Consider the following 19092-nt stretch of genomic DNA (forward strand, 5'->3'; position numbering starts at 1 on the left):
AACATTTCAGCGTGTGACTGAATTTAAATTAAACGTAACTGGTGGCTGGGAAGTTCGGGGCATGGTCTATTGCATTGCCTGCGGTTTTGAAAAAAAAAAATAACCCATTAACCATTCACGACATCAAATGTTTACTGTAGATACAATTTTATTGCCATTCCTGTGTTTCCCTCGCAGTGAACTGAGCATATCTGATGACGATTCGGGTTACATTTGATGGAAATTCACGTTTTAAGTGTTCATTCGAGATGTAAAGATTCACCGCTCACTACGGGCTGGTGGGAGGGGGGGGCGAATTCAACGAATTGTCGTGAGTCATGCACGGATTGCACGGCCTCGCGCGGCTCTAACGAATCGGTCGTTTTCGTGTTGAGGATAGCGACCTCTGGCGGCTGCAGGAATAATCGGAGGAAACAAACGAAGCACCGCGGTGCGAGCAGCTCGCCCTCGGGACCGCGACGCGTCCCAGGGGCCCTCGCGAGAGACGGCGGAGGCCTCCAGCCACCAACCACGTGGGCCAGGTCAATCTGCCGGCCACGTGCAACGCGCGCGCAGTCCACCCACGTGGGCGCAGCTTCCGCGTGACGTCATGTCCTCGATGCCGCGCGGATGCGCGCGTCACAGGTTACGATGCGCAACCCCGTGACGTCAGCTCGCGGAGGGCGACCGTGACGTCACTGTGACACGTGCGGAAGTGGCGTGAGCTGGGAGGTGGTGGCGGGCGACGCTCCGTGGTTGTGAGTGCGGTCAACTGCTGCTGTTGTTGTTGCTGCTATTGCTGCTGTTGTTGCTGCTGCTGTTGTTACTGTTGCTGCTGTTGTTGTTGCTGCTGTTGTTGCTGTTGTTGCTGCTATTGCTGCTGTTGCTGCTGTTGTTGCTGCTATTGCTGCTGTTGTTGTTGCTGCTGTTGTTGCTGTTACTGTTGTTGTTGCTGCTACTGTTGTTGCTGCTGTTGCTGTTATTGTTGCTTCTGCTACTGTTGTTGCTGCTGCTACTGTTGTTATTGCTACTGCTGCTGTTGTTGCTGCTGCTACTCCTGCTACTGTTGTTGTTGTTGCTGTTGTTGCTGCTGCTACTGTTGTTGCTGCTGCTACTGTTGTTGCTGTTGTTGCTGCTACTGTTGTTGCTGTTGTTGCTGCTGCTACTGTTGTTGCTGCTGCTGCTACTGTTGTTGCTGCTACTGTTATTGTTGTTGCTGCTGCTACTGTTGTTGCTGCTACTGTTGCTACTGTTGTTGCTGCTGCTACTGTTGTTGTTGCTGTTGCTGCTACTGTTGTTGCTGCTGCTGCTTCTGCTGCTGCTGCTACGAGAGCTATTTGCTGGTGTAATTGTTCACCGTGTTCGCCCGGACTGACACAACATGCATTCACGTCCACCGCTGTCAACGCAGAAATTAAATATTGAATTGCCTCTGCCAGTCTGTATTATTTGGCACCCCGGGGTACCGCCGCAAGCATCAATTGGCGCATCGGGGATTCGTGGGGCCACGAATTTCTGCCGCGGCTGCTGCCTCCTCCGCTCCCTTTAGAGGAGGAAGGGACGAGATCGGCTCTGCTTCTAAACAAACAATTGAGTGGATTTCGATTTAAAGCTTTCGTGACTGCAGGGATTCATCTTCTTGGTTCATTCGGTAAAGTTACGTAGAAGGGAAATAATAAAATAATAAAAATAAAACATAATAAAATAATTCTCACGACGTTTCGGCCACAACGCCGAGGACGGCTGCTTGCGTTGTGGCCGAAACGTCGTGAGAATTATGTTATTATGTTTTATTTTTATTATTTTATTATTTCCCTTCTACGTGACTTTACCGAAAGAACCAAGAAAATTGAGTGGATATCAACATCTAAAATGGCATCTTTAATCTGCTGTTATTAATCCGTACGAAAGAAAATTGGCTCGTGCTGCTCTGCTCGCTCACTGCTCGCCCCCCCCTCCTCCCCGATCGTGACCCATCACCTCCTCGGTGTGTGGGCGCCACTCTTCGTGTCTCTCGTTAGCAGTGCTCGGCGCAGACTGGCGATGCGAGACGCCGTTCTGCTGTAGCTGCTGGTGACACTGGAGCCGCGGCGGAAGATGAGTCGGCGCGGCAGGGCGAGGCGTGGCTGGAGGGGTCAGGACAACGGGTTCGAGGAATGGGTGAGCCGTGTGCCTGTGCGTTGAGCCGAGGTCAACCCGAGATCGCTTTCTCCGTCGTTCACGGTGACGGAGAGGCCGAAGAGACGGAACTACTCGCGGAACAAGCTGCGCGGAGAGAGAAAAGATCGTCCATCGCGGAGATGGAGCGATGAAATTGGCTCGGGCGCAGGAGCTAGAAGGATTTTTTATGCGTTGCGAGAGCTCGGGAGATAGCGACGGCTTGGGGAGATCTTCATCCGGTGCGTCTCACCCGGCGCGTCGTACGTCTCGAATAAGTGGATCGGGGACGTTGACACTGATAAAGAAAATGGAACAGAAGTCTGAAAATTGAGCGACGAAGCATGGACAGACGTGCTCAGATTTACATTGAGAGACACAAAAATAGAAACTACAGATGTCGTCACTGACTGTTAAGGATAGTAAGTGGGCTCGAGCAAGACTCGGTGGCTTAAAGGGAAATTGGCTGATGGGTGAGACTGGTAACAGAAAGACAGCCGAGAGAACGAATACTGCAGAGATGGAGCGATGCAATCCACTCACGACAGGTGATGGATCGTGGTATCACAGTACCATGAGAAACGGTGAGGGTTGAGACCTTCATCCGCCCCTACTGGACATCTGTTAAAAAGAGCTTCATAGCTCATCGGATTATTCCAGTATTGACTAAATTTACCCAAGAATGTCAGTGTGTAACGCGCGTGACGTCACTCCACGTCGACCAGCCCCCCTCATTAATAATCATGAACAGGTGGGGTCCTCCACATGGACCCCCCCCCATCATGTTGGGTGACGTCACTCCGTATGGAGCACCCCCCCCCACATTAATAATCTTGAGCTGGTGACGGCACTCTACATGGGGGTAGGGGGGGGGCGCCTCCTCCCCCCTCCTCAGCGTCAACTTACAACCCGCACTACGAAGGCAGAACCCTCACGTCACGCGATCTCCGTCACGCTGTTGACACATAGAAGTAAAAAGGACGTCGTGATGAACAAGGGATTATAAACTTTAAATGAAATAGGTCTGTGTCACCACGGCCTTACAAATTGCACACGCATTGATGCAATGAATATCACGTCGCGATCTGCTTTTCGCTTGCAAGTTTCAGATTTACTGCAATACACCCATTCCTTAGACGGGCAAAAGGCTAGTAAATAAATATTCTGATAACACACGATGACGACAATGATATGACAACTGCCTGAACACTCGAGCATTGCTGCAGCGCTCCTGACACGAGCGCTGGCTGTGCCGTGGTTGCGCAGGGGGGCTACATGGCATCCAAGGTGCAGAAACTGGAGAAGCAGTTGAACTCGGACAATGCAGCTGCGGGAGCAGACGATCAGCCGGCGATCTTCCAGGGGATCGCCATCCACGTCAACGGCTTCACCGGTACCTGCCACACATCCGCCACACGCGTCCGCGTAGACGGCTCGCGTCCGTTCATTTACGCACACGCCCATCGGGCATTTACACAGCACACACACACAAAAAGACACAAAGATCCCCCGTATAGCCTTAACAGACTGTTGGGGCAAGTGCTGTTAGCGAGCACCTATGAAGGCCTGCACGGCACACGAGGGCGTGGGTGGCCAACACCACGCCCGGCCGCCTTTCTCTCCCTAGTGGCGATATTTACGCATCACACCAGGTAATCATATCTGGCTGAGTCGACCTAAGGGAGGCCCATGACCGGTTCAGATAATTAATCTTCACTGGGTGTCGACCGTGAGCGGGAATCGAACTCGAGCAGCTGGGTTTATAGCGCAGCGTGCTAACCGTACACACACGCACCCATACCCACCCGCGTGGCACATGATTGTAATTCACCACGCCCGTTGGCGCGTCTTGGCGAAGGCGGCGATCGATAGAATAGACGTGGGAGCGTAGGAGTACAGCACGAGGAACGGTTGCACCGCACCCACAGACCCGCCGGCGATCGAGCTGCGGCGGCTGGTGCTGCAGCGCGGCGGGCACTTCCACACGTACTACTCGCGCTGGAGCACCACGCACATCGTCGCCACCAACCTCCCCGACAACAAGGTGCGCGGCCTGCAACCCGACCAGAAGGTGGTGCAGCCCCAGTGGATCACCGACAGGTGAGCACCTCCCGCCCGGCGGCTCGAGGCCCCCAGCTGCTGCCTGCACCCCCCCCCACCTTGACCTGCCTCCCCCTCCCCTATTCTCCACCACCAACTGCATCCCCCACAGCATTGTGGCCTCAACTGATGGCCGGTGGGTTTAGTGTGGCCCGCGATGGCTACTGGAGTTGCCTCGTTGAAATTGCTATGGCAGGGATCAGACCATCGGCCACTGTTGGCCTGCAGCTACGAGTGTTTCTCTTCTGGCAGTTAAACCTGCATGGGAGTTATGATTCATGTATTGGCATGATTCAGGATCGCGATTCGATTCAAGATTTGATTGTGGCCACGATGAAGGTTCACTTACAACGTACAGTGTTCGAAAAACATAGATTCTTAGGCACACGATTCAGTACATGTGTAGTAACATGGAATGGGTCACTATGGCGCGTAGAGAAGGGGATAGGCCGGAGAAAGGGATGTGGGGCACAGGTGACGGAGGGGGGAAGGTGATGTAAAGCCCGGTAACCTTCTAGAAGGTTCATGAAGGGGGGCGTGGCCGAGGAGTCTTCGTCACCGTCTTCACCTCCTCAGCGTTGTTGGTCAGGCAGCCTGTTGGCTGTCCTGACCATCGTGGAGTTACTCCCTGTACCTGTGAAGGCTGTAATTAATCGAGTGCCTCCAACTCTTAGTGTCTCCGAGTAACTCACTACACAGGTGAACAGAATTGATAATAATGGCATAGATGCATCAATACACTCCTAGGGATCTGAGTACTCCCCGTTTTCGAGGGGATAATACGCTAAGGTCCGCACTGCCACCTCCCGCTCAGCATCGCCGCGGGGAGGCTCCTGCCGCACGTGCCGTACCTGCTCCACTCGGGCCGCTCGCGGTTCCAGCGCTGCCTCAACTTCACGGCCATCAGGCCGGCCGAGTCTGGCCACCATGACGGCGGCGACAGCGGCGACAGCGGCGGCGGAGTTCACCCTCGCGACAACAGGTGAGGCATGGTGACGATGGCGGTTGTGTCCAGCATGGGTTGGTGAAGGCAGGGAACCGTAAAAGGTACAGTACAACAATGAATCCTAAGTAGTAATGAAAAGTCCCTTGTTGATGCTTGAGTGAAAATGTTTTGTTGGAGTTTGTGGTTTTGTTGTTGTTGTTGCTTCGTCTGTTCGGCTGCAGCGCGAGCACCAGCACTGACGACATCCCCAGGAGAGTCCCATCACCAGAGCTGGAGGAGCCGTGCCCAGACCCGGAGACCGGCTCCCAGCCCTGCGGCACCAACCAAGTCCAGCGTCGCCACGAGGGTTCATCAGCTCAGCGGGAGGAGACCGGCGCCGCTGAGAGAGAGCCCGGCACGGGGGACACGGAGGGACCGGGCGACCTCGCCGAAACATCGCTCGCGGAGTTCGCGACGGCGCTGTGGACCGACGACGACGACGGCACACACGAGATGGGCAGCGGTGACAGCAGCGCCAGTGTAGGCCCCGGCGCGTGGGACGACGTGACGGACCCCTCCTACCGCCCGAGGCCGTCCACCTCCGCCGTTACCAGCAGTGCGAGTACCAGCGCCGAACGAGCGCCCAGGAGAGTCCGTTCACCGGACGCGAGCGCCGGCGTGGGTACCGGCGAGCGGGGCGGCCTAGCGGAAACTTCCGACTCGCCGGCGCCGTCCACATCCGGCGGCGACGCCAGCGGCGGTGTCGCCAAGGCGCCGTCGTCGCTGCGGTCGATGCGCGCGACCAACGACTCGGGCTTCATCGCCGAGTACTACTCGCACTCGCGGCTGCACCACATCGCCACGTGGAGGTCGGAGCTGGCGGCCATGGTGGCCGAGATGCACCGCACGAGCGACGGGTCGTCCTTCCCCGGCAGGGAGCGCCTGCGGGCACAGACGACGGAGAAGGGAGCGACGCGGGCTGCGGCCACCGCAGCGCCAGGTGCGAGGATCGTCATCGCGCGTCAGCTTGGGTTGAGCGTCAGGCAGAGCAGAGGCGGGGTTACCGTTGAGGGAGCGTGTGGACTTGCCGTCTAGGGGTCTAGGGGTGTCGCATTGTGTCACATTGCAATGATGATTTATCAATCTGTTTCGAATTATTTTGGCACGGAGGTGTTCACGGGCACTTGCAATCCAAGTGTATCATTCATTGGGGCGGCCAAACATCCAAATGCAGGACCCTCCTGTAAAACAGTGGAGGCTCAGCATGGCGTTGCTGGATACATTAATAAATTATGAAGCTAGAAAGTGCGCAGAGAATCGCAGTGATATGCATGCTCGGAATTGCACCACGAGACAGAAAAAGAAACACATGGAACAGCGAACAGATACAAAATAGAGACATCGTATATTGAAGAATACCAACAAAAACTCAACACATTCGTTTTTTGGAACTCTGCCGCAGGTGGAAGCTCACCCGTGATCATGCACGTGGACATGGACTGCTTTTTCGTGTCCGTGGGAATCCGCGACCGCCCGGACCTCAAAGGTCGGTGTCTCGTGACGTCTTCGGCCCCCCGATGACATTCTGGGGGGAACCCGTTTGTTCGTATTCAGCAGAAATGACAGAGATTGTACAGAGGGCACCCCAAGAGTTCTCTTAATCTTACATTTAATGAAATGGACAAATTAACTTCATGGCGGTACTCCGGGGTACCATAGTACCACGGCTCTCGCATAATGTCCGTGATGCAGTAATTTTTAGTCTGTTGATGGTCGGCAACGCGGCAATCGACTCATCTCGACGAGCTGTACACGATGCACCGCTACGGTGCGTACCGCGAGCGTTCAGGGTTTCACGCAATCGCCCTCGCTGCATTTCGACATCGTGGAGTAGCACTGATTTCGGATTGATTGGTACCCCAGTCGCGGAATTAAGTACACCCCTGGAAAAAATAGTGTCCCAGAAATAAAATATTTAATTGCCTCGGCCAGTTTGTATTATTTGATACCCCGCGGTACCGCCATAAGGATCAAATATTAAAACAAGACACATACATAAAAACTTTGTTTATTATCTCTTGTAGATATATCTCTACATATACCTGAGCGGTGAGTTCTAGGCTGTGCAAGATGAGTTTGAAGCAATGATCATGTAAAAAATCCTTTTAAAAACTCTTTTCGCTCTCGTGTTCGAGTGCTCTAGACAAATGCTTGACCACAAATCAAACGGCTGTCGTCGCGTTAACAAAGCTTTGAAGCCATGTCGGGCAGCCCATGACCTGCAGCATAGGTGCAGATTATCATCTCTTAATAGTAATACCGCCACACTCCACCACATGGGCCTGAGTGTACTGTGCAAATTGGGGCTTATCTGTTCATCTCGTGTGAACTCCCTGTGACGTGCGCATGTGTGTGCGCATGCGTGTGTGTGCATCCTCCGTCCACGCTGCAGGGAAACCCGTGGCGGTGACGCACACGCAGGGCAGGGGACCCCAGCGGCCTCGCCCGGGCGCCGACCCGCACTACGAAATGCAGTACTACGAACGCAAGCTCCGCGCAGCCGGTACCGCAGCCGCCCCCACCTTCACCGCACATTGCACACGGCGAGTGAGCGAGTGACCGGGCGGTGACCGCCGGTGACCGTCGGACTTCTTGCTGTGCGTTACAGGTGGAGCGAAGGCTGGCGGTGAGGATAGGGGGAAGACTGACGGCAGAGGAGAAGGAGGAGGGGGAGGTGGGAGCCGAGTGGCGTCCGACACGGCCGCCATGTCCATGGCGGAGATCGCATCCTGCAGCTACGAGGCCCGGTACCAGAGCCGCACGCCCACAGATGCAGTCGCCATACGGACACAAATGGTATTGCGTGGAACATGCTAACGTGTTTGCAGGACTCCCTAGGCCATGTCGGTCGTGAGGGTTGGCTGCTAATATTTCAAAATGCTGGCCATTGCGGATTGATCACTTGGGGCTGGAAAGGGCTCCAAGCCGGTTCAGATATCACTTGCCACCATTGTTGGCAGTGGCCGGGAATGGAATGCATGTCGCCGTGTATGTATGTTGAACTTCTTTCGCACCGTACGTAGCCAACTGTGCTAATCGGAGGTACGATAACCGCAGACCCACTGCTTTTAATTACGAACATGAATTGGATTTGAATTCACAAATGCAATTGTAGGACTGTGCACCTCAAGCCACCCCGGCTGTATGGATGACAGCGCAATAAATTATCATTAAACGGTTTAATGTGGACGCGGCCCCACTTTCCCTTTCCTTCTGTCCAGGCGCGCCGGCGTGAAGAACGGCATGTTTTTCGGCCGAGCCAAGCTGCTGTGCCCCGACCTGCAGACGGTTCCCTACGACTTTGACGGCTACCGCGAGGTGGCACAGGCGCTGTACGAAACCCTCGCCAGGTGAGTGCCCACACCTCGTCCAGCACCACTGTGCCACCCGGTCACGCCCGCACCGTCGGGAAAATGGCTCGTGCCCAAACGGTCCGGCGAGCCAGCCGGAAACGCACGCATTAATAACACGCACCGCGTCTCCACCTGTCACAACCTATCTGTCTCCCCCCTGTCTCCATGCGTCTCCCCCTGTCTCCACGTACTTCCGCTCGCCCGTCTCGCTGCAGCTTCACGAACGAGGTGGAGGCGCTGAGCTGCGACGAGGCCATGCTGGACGTCACGGCCGTGCTGGCCGACACTGGCGCCGGCCCCGAGGAGCTGGCGAGCGCCATCCGCGCCGAGGTGTTCGCCCGCACGCGCTGTTGCGCCTCCGTGGGCATGGGTGAGAGCGTGCACGCCTTCGCGAGCGTGCACGCCTGCGTTGCGCGTGCACCTGACACACGTGTGCACATGCCCCCTGTGCGCACACGGCTGTGGCTTATCTTCCGAGATCTTACGATATCGGGGGGCACTCCGGGTGCCATATACTTTGATCTATATTGGTGTTGACTTGTATCTTTGTCTCGATGCCGCCAAGGGTCCAACATGCTGCTGGCTCGGCTGGCCACGCGCAAGGCCAAGCCTGACGGGCAGTTTCACCTTCGGCTGGAGGTCGTGGAGGAGTTCATGAGGTCCCAGCCCGTGAGCTGCCTGCCAGGTGCGTGCTTGCGTGTGGAGCCTGACGGGCGGAGGTACCCGGGGATCGGAGCAAGCATTGCCGAGCGTTTGGCACTCAATGTGGTGAACACTCAAGGGGCCTGATTCACGAGTTAGCAGAATTGCCTCACTGTTAAACATTCACCACCACTCTACGGACACTCACCACTCACCTGTTTGTACATGCACATCTCCTCAACGGCACACGATTATCCGTTGTATGGTCTTTAAATATGACCACGTCACTTGCAGAGATACTGACAGTGGTCGAGTGAATAAGAAGTACCAGAGATAGGATTAGGGCCTTGGAGGTTAGTGATTAGGTTAGGGTTAGGTAATGGTCAGAGATTGGGGTAGAGTGGGGTGATGAATCGGGTTGGAATTGGGGATAGAGTCGGAGTTTGTGATCGTGTCGGGACTACCGATTGCCAGCAGCACCCCCTGGCGTTCGGTGCTGTCCATCTCCCCACCAGTCACCCTTCATCCCTAACCCCTCCACCCCCGTGAAGGCGTGGGGCGTTCGCTGGAGCAGCGGCTGGCGTCGCTGGGCGCGAGGACGTGTGGGGAGCTGCAGGCGCTGCCCCTCTCCGCCCTGCAGCGGGAGCTGGGCCCCCGCACCGGCCTCTCGCTGCACCGCGCCTGTCGCGGGCAGGATGGTCGCGTCCTGCAGCCGCAGCGCGAGAGGAAGTCCGTCTCCGCCGAGATCAACTACGGCATCCGATTCCAGCAGGTGCGCCGAGCAGAGCGCCACGGTGCCAAGTGGCGCCACTCGGAAACATTGTTCAGGAGCCGATCGTTAGTGCTGCCCCGATCCGTCATTCCAGCGTTACCCGTCCTTGTTAATGGGCACGACTTAGCCATGCCACGCCCGTTAACTCACCCATGGCCGTCCCCGTGGGTCACAATAAAAATATTGTGATTGGCAGCGGCAGTGCTTCTCACTGCAACGCCAGCAAGTCAATGCAGAGTTGCGTCAGTCAAACAGCAGTACCAGTACGATCATGTGACCTTTAAGCCTCTCGCTCCGAGTTTTAATTTCGGAGGGTCATAAATCATCGCGTGCCAAGTCGTTACATCACTCCGAAACAGAGTACCGAAGCTGGCACGGGCGCCGGTTCCTGACACCCGGCCTGTGTCCCCGTCGTGCCGTAGCCGGAGGATGCGGAGGCGTTCCTGCAGCAGCTCTCGGAGGAGCTGCAGCGCCGGCTGCGCGCTGCGGCGGTGCGGGGGAGGAGGCTCACACTCAAGGTGATGGTGCGCAAGGCCGGCGCGCCCGTGGAGACCGCCAAGTTCGGCGGGCACGGCGTCTGCGACAACGCGTCCAGGTGATCGGTGGCGGCGCGGCGGCGCGACCTCCGGTGGTTGGCGTGGCGACCTGAAGCCTCGATGTGCTTCTCCCTGAGAGTTCGGATATTTGTCCCGCCCCATGAGATCGTACATCAAAAGACATTTTGTCAAGCGCCGCAATCTGCAGCCTATAACAACACAACATGCACGGTCGGTTTTCCCATCCAAGCACTATTCAGGCTTAAGCTTGCTTCACCTCTGAGATCTGATGAAATTGGGTGCATTCTGGGTGCTTTAGTCATCGGCCGTAAATTGGCATAGGCTAAAGATCATAGGCCATACATAGCTCATCTTCAAGACAATTAGTCTCTGATTCTTTCTGATCAGAATGAGCCCTTTCTCGACTGTGTGGAACGAAAACTGCTCGAGTAAGAGCTGTGACCGTCAGGCACTGACACACAAACGAGGATGGTTATAATGAAGTTCAGTGCGGCGGCACGGCCACTCATGCCGTGGCTCGTTTCCGGTCGCGCGTCCCGATTTTGTCGGCAGGAGCATCGCGCTGGAGCAAGCGACGGACAGCGCCGCGGTCGTGGCGAGGGAGGCGATCTCACTGTACAGGCAGCTGAGAGTCAACGCGGCCGACATGAGAGGGGTGAGGCAAAAGGAGCGACCCCGCCCCCGTCTAGCCGACACATGCCGTTGGCGAGCACCTATGAAGGCCGCCATGGTGCTGTGTGGAGCCTTGCTTGGCAACCTTTGTCCTATTTGCTGTGGTTTGCAATTCATGTTATTGGGCAACCGTTAGACCAGTTTGTCCTGTTTTCAATGGGGTAAGTCGCTACAAGCAAAACAACTTTATAATCAAGGTTCGGTCATATTGGATCATCCTTCCGAGAGTTATTGTGCCCCCATTACGGACAGACTAATGGACAGTGCTAAAGCATGAATGCCATCAACCTCACTTTGAGGAAAGCGTTAGTAATTGCTCCTTGAATAGAATTGCGACACTTCATCAAATCGCCGGGAAGGAAATGTTGTTGCAGGGCCGCTTGCTTGCGTATCTGTGAAATGAGAGCCGCATTCGATTTTAGTTTTGCGTCTTCCTGTAACAAAATGGCTTCTGCTGCCCCGCCCCCACCACCCTCCGCGTACGTCACCCCCTGTCGTTCGGCGCGGCTCAGGTGGGGCTGCAGATGCACAACCTGGTGCCGACCGGTGGCAGCGGCGGCGGCGGTCGCGAGTCCGGGGGCGCCCTGGGCGGTGGCCGTTCTGTCGGAGGGGCGGCGGACGGACGGCCGGGTCGCTCGGTCCTCGAGCTTCTGCACGCGCGGGTCGCTAAACGCGATGACGGTGAGAGCACCGACACGGCGCCGATGCGCAGGCCTCATTCGTTCCGGGTTTGGCCACGTGTTGAGTGTATCCTGTCCCATGCCAAGGGGAAAACCTAAAGCCGGAGTACCTTAAGCTGCATTCAGCATGCGTTTTGCTATTGGGAAGTTCTACGATTCCGTAAGTACATTTCAGACACTTTTAAGATCGGAGAAATCATTATAAGGCCGGTCGTCAATTTCCCAACAACTGAAGGATCTAGCGGAAGAAAGCAATGGCGAGGTGTGATGGCATTTGTGGCGTGGGCTGCGACCTCTCGACCTTGACTACATTGTGGTCACATTTAGAAACGAGGGACGCGAGGGACGCCGTGTCGCCCGGGGCGGTGAGCTCCACGCCGGCGGCAGGACGGGACGTGCCGGGCCCTTGCGGCTCACGGCCGGCAGGCGCCTCGCAGACGCCGCCACGGTCCGTGCTGCTCGACATCAGCATCGAAATCCCGTCCCCGTCACAGGTACGAGGAAGGACGCCGCCGGCCACTGTGAAAAATCAATGGACAGAGGAGTGGCTGGGTGGATCGGGGGTCAGACCACTGAGTCTGCACCGCTGAGATCCTGGGTTCGAATCCAAGTGGCTGCCTCTGCTTAAACCGGTTTCTCAAGCGTAGTTAGTTGATGGTCCCGAAGTGATCATATAAAATTGAGTTCTGGACTTAATTTAGCAAAACTCCAGCTCTTGAGGGTTAAACAGAAACGGATTCAACTGCTATGTGATGACCATTACTGCTCATGGCAGGGTGAGTACGAAAGTGCTGCTCCAACAGTGTATGCACCAGAGGTCGCTTGAAAGGATCTCGGAAGTAGCTCTGTGGTACCCTCTCCCATGGGCCTCACCTGGTGAGTGTTCTAGTTGTATGTAATGCGAAGGGAAGTTTTTCTCTGCTCGAGTTCCGGACTCTTCGTCTCGTGACGAGCCTCGGTCTGACCGCGGACTCCACCGGGTCGCGCACCGCTCAGATCGACCCCAGCGTCCTGGCGGAGCTCCCTCGCGAGCTGCGGGCCCAGATCGAGAGGGGCGTCGAGGTCAAGGGGCGGCAGCGGCAGGAGGGCCCACGGGAGGCGGGCGGCGAGCAGCCGCCGCGGGCCTCCACGTCGGCGTCGGGGCCGCGAGCCACCGTCGCGGAGAAGGCCACGGCGGCGAGCTGCTCTTCCCGAGAGAGCGCGACGGAAGCTCTCCCGGAGCGGAGTTCAGGTGGCGCTGCGGGGACGAGTGAGCAGAGCCGGAGGGGTCGAGGACACACGGACAGCGCCAACATCACGGCTCTGCCGGCCTTCTCGCAAGTGAGAAGCGGCCTCTCTCACTGCTTTTAAGATCAGCTGCAGAGTTAAAGCATGGACCCGAGGCTCGATTGTCGTGCTCAATTAGGTGTTTGCAGTCAAGGTTTTGTTTCATCATTTCTGTGCTCACAAATTGTTTATGTTTAAAGTAAAGTAAGGTTTAATCATTGCCTCACTTGATGCAGCTAATTCGGCTGTGGCGGTCCCACCTGATGACGGAGACTTGTGTTGCCTCCGAAACGTCGTGATTTTTGTTTTATTTTATTTTCATTAATTTTGATGTTTTACCTACGTGACTTTACCGAAAAAACCTAAGAATATGATTCCTTGCAGTCACGAAAGCTTCAAATCTAGAATTTAATGTATTTATCGAAGAAAGGCTTACTCAAGTGTTTTCCAATGGGAGGTTTGGCCACCAAAACACCACCACACTCACGATGGGATAACGCACAAAGCTCCACACATCATTGCAATAAAATCTGAAGGTGTCTGATGCAACAGATTTAGCACGAATTTGACTGCATCACTTCCCATAAACACTCCAGCTGTTACTATGCACGTGCTATTCTAATCTCCACAAGTTATTTCCAGATATTTCCTAGACCATGATACCAATTTCAATGTGGAGACATTTGTAGTCTATGTGATCGATCATTTGTATCAATATATCTGAAGTTTGACCAAATAATTTATCAAATTCGCCTTATTGGCCATGGTGCTTTTTATCCACTCTACTTTTTACAATAACCCAAGCATGTGGCATGATCTCCTGTCAAAATCATACAATGGATAGGCTTATCATTGTGGATGAGTGTGTGGGTGGAGCCGTTGTACTTGAATGGACTTCCCACGAGTTTGCTTGAATCATGATGCTTGCTGCGTCCAACAGGTCGACCCAACAGTGTTTGCAGCCTTGCCCGAGGAGCTGCAGCAGGAGCTGAGAGACGCCTTTGCCCAACAGGGCCGGCACACAGCAGGAAACTCAGGCCCTGGTGCCACCGCAGGCCCCAGTACGTACAGCAGGGGGCCCTATCTCCCATGGCACGCCGCGCAGCTCGCCACGAGACGGAGCTCGCCATACGACAGGGCGTGCACCGCAATGCCCCGCAACGCCATGGTTATGCAACACCACTTAGCCAAGGCATACCACGCCATGCCGTGTTGCGTCACACCACGTAGCGCACCGCACATGTGCCACACACACACACCTCGCCACACATTCTAGTGCACGCATTGTCCATCTCAGAATCCCTGTGTAGGGAACTACACAGGGATTTAATAAAATACACGTTTTAAACACAGGTGGCCGGATGTCTAACATCTGGAGAGGAAGGGACTGATGGCAAGTGGTAGCTCATTAAGGGCGGGGAGAGAGATATAAACAGGGAGCGTCAACGACGGTCAGAGAACCTGTTCAGGGACTAATTGATGACCAGATGTGGACGACATCGGGGGCCGACTGTTCGAGAACTAACTTGGTGGAAACCATCGGGGCTGAAGACAGCCGTAGTTATCATGAGCGTGGCGCTTGTTACACTCGGAACTGTAAATAGGTTAAGTCAGAAATAAAGGTCTACTTCCACAAAAATGGATGTCTCCAAGGAGCTTCTTTACATCTGTTAGGATCACATTAAAACTCGCCCAATATTTCAGCATGGTAAATCACCCACAGAAGAATCGCGATTCCTGCAGGAATCACCCACGATGCAATTGTATGAATCGAATATGATTAATGGCCCGGATCGAACGTAAACGTTGGAAAGCGTTTGACGTTTCCTGCAAGCAACGAACGCGCGCACTCCCTTGTGCGTTGACCTCCACCAGGCGAAAAGAGAGCCGTGCAGCCGAGGCGCGGCAGGGGAGGAGGCAGAGGTCGCCGAGGACGACCCGGCAAGCAGCCGGATGGCAGCGTGGCGAGGAGAGGAGGCCGAGGCAGCCCGGGCAAGAGAGGCCGAGGCAGCCCGGGAAAGTGGCCGGTATCTGCCCACCTGGATACTGGTTTGAAGACCGGCTCTCTGGAGCCTGAAGCGGCGGCCAGAACCGCGGAAGAGAAAGCGCTCGAAGTAACCGGCGAGGTACGGGCGCCACTGCCATCGCTACGCTATCCCAAGAGCTATGCAGCTCATCGGATTCCTCCAGTCTAAATAATGCACCGTTCGTATTTTCATTCACAATCTCTCGAGTGCCGGTCCCTGTTGAAGGCGGCGCCCTCCGTGGACGCTGGACTCTGCTGAACGTCCGTCAAGAGTTGAAAGTAAAATGTTGGGGATGTAGAGCGCTCTTTTTACGGACCGTCAACTATGGAACTCACTTCTCAATCTAAGCAGGGAATCATTCTTTCTGTGCTTTCAATGTGCAGCATCACAAATCTCACATGTTCTTATGCTTATTGATATTTAACCCTGTTAAATGCATATTTCCCCCTCTTAAAAAACTTCCAACAATATTAACATTGTAGTCTTCGAGGTTAGTAATCTTTTAGTGTACATTACTTTAGCATGTTGTGAAACGTGCGATACAAGCTTAAGTTGTGATGATGATTATTGCTGCTGCTGTGTGTGCAGCAGCCTGGAGCCCAGGGCGTTCACGTGGAGCCACGGGGAGATGCGTCCCTCGCAGGGCCCCTTGTGGGACCCCCGCGAGCCAGCCTGGCCGGCTCCACAGAGCTGCACGAAGTCAAGGCCTTGCTCAGGGACTGGGTGCATAGCTCTGAAGGTGAGCGCATCAAAAGTTTTAAATGTTTGGAAACTGCTAAGTTTTTTTTGGCTTAGGCTTCGTTAAAATCTTAAGTTTTAAACCCTCCAGCCGAAAGCCAATTTATAAAAGTGTCACGTAAATCAAACGTGCCAAATGTATAACTGCTTCAGCAGCACCACCGGTGTTTTTGTTGGAGAGTAATCTCACAATATCTCGATCATCAGTTCAGATCTCTCTCTCACTCGAGATCTAAGCTCCTGTTAACACCCTGATGATGCTGTATGTAATCTCCAGCGAAACGTCTCGCCGATTTGGATGTTGTGAGATTACTCTGCAACAACAACAGATCTCAAGTGAGATCTGAGCTTCTGGAAACCCACGCTCTAAGTTTGGAAACCCATGCAGTAAGTTCCTTGTCAAGAATGGCCATTGTGGGGCAGGAATCAATAGTGACAGCCAATACGAACGGTTAGCCGCCTCAGTTTAAAAAAAATCCGGACATATCACGGGAAGATCTCGCAATATCGGAAGAGGGGAGAACTGCACGTGGATGTATTGCTCAAGCATTTACACGACTGACAAATCTACGAGTTTTAATGTCATGGGGGAAAACTTACCAGGAAATCTACCTCAAAAAGAAGACATCCGGGGAAAACCAGGACACGTGGCAATCAGATTAAGGATTTCATATTTCCACTTTACATTTAACAAAACCACGCTCCAAATCCAATATTGTACAAAAAAGTGCAGTCCAACTCTTCCCTGGCCTGGACTTGGTGCGAACCTGGAACTGTGAATCGTGACCTGTGGTGTGACCCCCCCCCATCCCCGTGCGTCATCACGGCCCCCCCCCCAGCCCCGCCGGAGCAGGAAGACGCTGTGCAGGTTACCAACTACCTCCAGCAGCTGCTGCTGCACCAGCGCGACCTGGAGTCGCTCTACCTCGTCGTCCGCTACATCAAACGGTGGGGGGCAAGTTCGGGAGGGACACGGTGGAATGTGGGGGCGCGGTGGGGCATGTGGGGGTATGGTGGGGCATGGTGGGGCATGTGGGGCATGTGGGGGCGCGGTGGGGCATGTGGGGGCGCGGTGGGGCATGTGGGGGCGCGGTGGGGCATGTGGGGGCGCGGTGGGGCATGTGGGGGCGCGGTGGGGCATGTGGGGGTACGGTGGGACACTTGGTCACGGTGAGGACATGCAGGAAGACTCGTTCACTGTTGGGCAAGCTCGACTGCCCTGCCACTGCCCTAGGTCTTCCCAAAATGCTGTGCGTTTTGTACAACGACCACTGGCAGTTCTATGCAATGATGTAGCCAATGTGAAGACTTGATAGTTTACAGTAAAAAAAGTCCATGTTTATAAATGGAGCTGTGACTTTGTTGGTATTTCCTCTGCAATTATTTCTGCTAACAACATTGCCCTGTGTTTTCCTCTGTGGTCCTACTCGACTCAACCCCATTCCCATGTTTATTCTCATCCCACCGTGGTCCCCGCTCTCCCATTAGGCTCACGGAAGGTGCCCGCGATGCCGCGTGGCACACCACGTTCGAGTTCATCCTCGACAGCGTCCAGGCCTTGCTGAAGCGCACATATGGCAGCACTCTCAAGCTGTGACACACGACACTTTGCCGGCCGTGTGCGTGAAGCGGCACTGGACAACGTGAGCTACCTCCAAATAAACACAACACGTGGCCACTACAACGCAAAACACCACTCAACACCGACTCATTTCTAAGCTCAACACATTACGCACGACACGGCTAACCAAGAATCTTAACCATGTTTGCAGTATAGCAAGTAAATAAATAACAATTTGAAGCCCTCTGTTAATATTTTAAATGTATCTGGCTGCCAACGGAGCATTGCGCAGGCTCTTGGTGGTGTGCACGAGGTCACTGCGGTGCTGCAATGACTTTGAGCGACGAGAACTTGTTAGGTTCGCATCGAGAGGCGGTGGCTTGTGAAGGCCTTCATCCAACCGTGGATAGACCATGGCTAACGATGGTATTCACTTTGGTTCTAGATTTGAAGCTTTCGTGACTGCAAGGATTCATATTCTTAGGTTTTTTCGGTAAAGTCACGTAGGTAAAACATTAAAATTTATGTTTAAAATTAATGTTTTACCTACGTGACTTTACCGAAAAAACCTAAGAATATTCACTTTGGCTTTGTTTAGAGAGTACGCATTAAATGTACAACTCATTATTGATCCACTCCTTTATGACACAAGCCGCTTGTTGCAAGAGTGATGTATAGACACATTATCCAATACATTTAGTTGATGGTAATTGCTAATATAAATTCTAATTATGTTCTAGAAGGGCCGAAAGGCTAACATTTGGTACAAATGTAATCAAGACTAAGCGCTTCATTTCAAACTAGAATTTTTTTTATTAAAAACCAGGGTCGAATTAAAGGTTTTCAATGGAATCCCAGTATTAAGCACTTTAACCTTTTTCACTGATGGAACAGTTTTTTCAGCTCTTGTCTGGAGTGTCACGTTAAAGCCAATAAAAAGTGGACAGAGCTCTCTGCAGGTTTACAAGTACACACACTATCTATAAATGAATGAGATTATCGGTGTGCTATGTTGCTGAATAATTAAAGTGCCTGCAACGGTGTATTTTCCACAGTATTACCACCACAAACGGACATTCAGCACTTTCATTGTTTGCGACATCTCAGTGTTGTTTTTTTTGCACTGCCATAGAAATAAAATATTTTTGTACTGAACCTTGTAAGCCTGCTGGTTCATTCTTGTACACAGCAGAAACTTACTCCACCGTTTTGAAGATCCGTGTTTTTCACTTGCACGAAGCAACCCACGTTATCCAGTGGTTGTCCTACCAATAAAGTCGCCCCCACCGGGGGAATGCAGAATTTCCAAGGATGGTTGAGAACCCTGAAGAGGAGATAATCAGTGTCCCAAGCATATTTAAGCAGAATACCTCTTTAATGTTTTTTGACCTCACCAGGCAAATGGTGAGCGATTGTGTTGCACACGCGTTTATGGTCAGCAGTAAAACACGTCCTCGGTTCTGTTTCAGGCTCCCTGCCAAAAGCCATCCTCTCCCAGTATCTATAATTCAGTTTGTACTCCCCTTTATTAACACTCGTGATTTCACAACGTGCAATTCAGCCGTTGGAAATGAGCTATCATCTCCCGACACCAGTTGACAGC

At 53.8% G+C, this 19092-nt stretch overlaps 1 protein-coding gene across 5 annotated transcripts; it reads left to right on the forward strand.

The window, feature by feature from the left end:
* The first annotated feature begins 625 nt into the window (after positions 1-625).
* On the forward strand, positions 626-18644 carry REV1 (REV1 DNA directed polymerase). 5 transcript variants are annotated; one of them, XM_078601184.1, is made up of 24 exons: positions 626-737; positions 2004-2139; positions 3403-3529; positions 4065-4236; positions 5051-5218; positions 5404-6161; positions 6624-6707; positions 7614-7724; positions 7830-7968; positions 8443-8571; positions 8790-8944; positions 9140-9259; positions 9768-9988; positions 10411-10583; positions 11098-11200; positions 11730-11898; positions 12225-12391; positions 12894-13217; positions 14104-14224; positions 15039-15289; positions 15779-15929; positions 16768-16876; positions 17417-17571; positions 18545-18644. In XM_078601184.1, exons 2-23 carry the CDS (start codon positions 2077-2079, stop codon positions 17523-17525), a joined length of 3924 nt encoding a protein of 1307 aa, XP_078457310.1. In that variant the 5' UTR covers positions 626-737; positions 2004-2076; the 3' UTR covers positions 17526-17571; positions 18545-18644. The 5 variants fall into 5 exon arrangements, with proteins under 5 accessions (XP_078457310.1, XP_078457308.1, XP_078457311.1 ...); XM_078601182.1 differs by having other exon boundaries at positions 17417-18644; XM_078601185.1 differs by having other exon boundaries at positions 15782-15929; positions 17417-18644.
* The last annotated feature ends 448 nt before the right edge of the window (positions 18645-19092 follow it).

This window comes from Lampetra planeri, chromosome 15 (assembly GCF_965212315.1).
Source record: "Lampetra planeri chromosome 15, kcLamPlan1.2.h2, whole genome shotgun sequence".
In the NCBI taxonomy this organism is placed as follows: Eukaryota; Metazoa; Chordata; class Hyperoartia; order Petromyzontiformes; family Petromyzontidae; genus Lampetra; species Lampetra planeri.

What these genes read in the sequence shown, in the direction of transcription:
- REV1 (XM_078601182.1), top strand. Translation starts at nt 2,077, where the DNA reads ATGAGTCGGCGCGGCAGGGCGAGGCGTGGCTGGAGGGGTCAGGACAAC. An exon ending in ACGGCATCCGATTCCAGCAG is followed by an intron (nt 9,989 to 10,410) that starts GTGCGCCGAGCA and finishes GTCGTGCCGTAG; the next exon opens with CCGGAGGATGCGGAGGCGTT. An exon ending in GTCGTCCGCTACATCAAACG is followed by an intron (nt 16,877 to 17,416) that starts GTGGGGGGCAAG and finishes CTCTCCCATTAG; the next exon opens with GCTCACGGAAGGTGCCCGCG.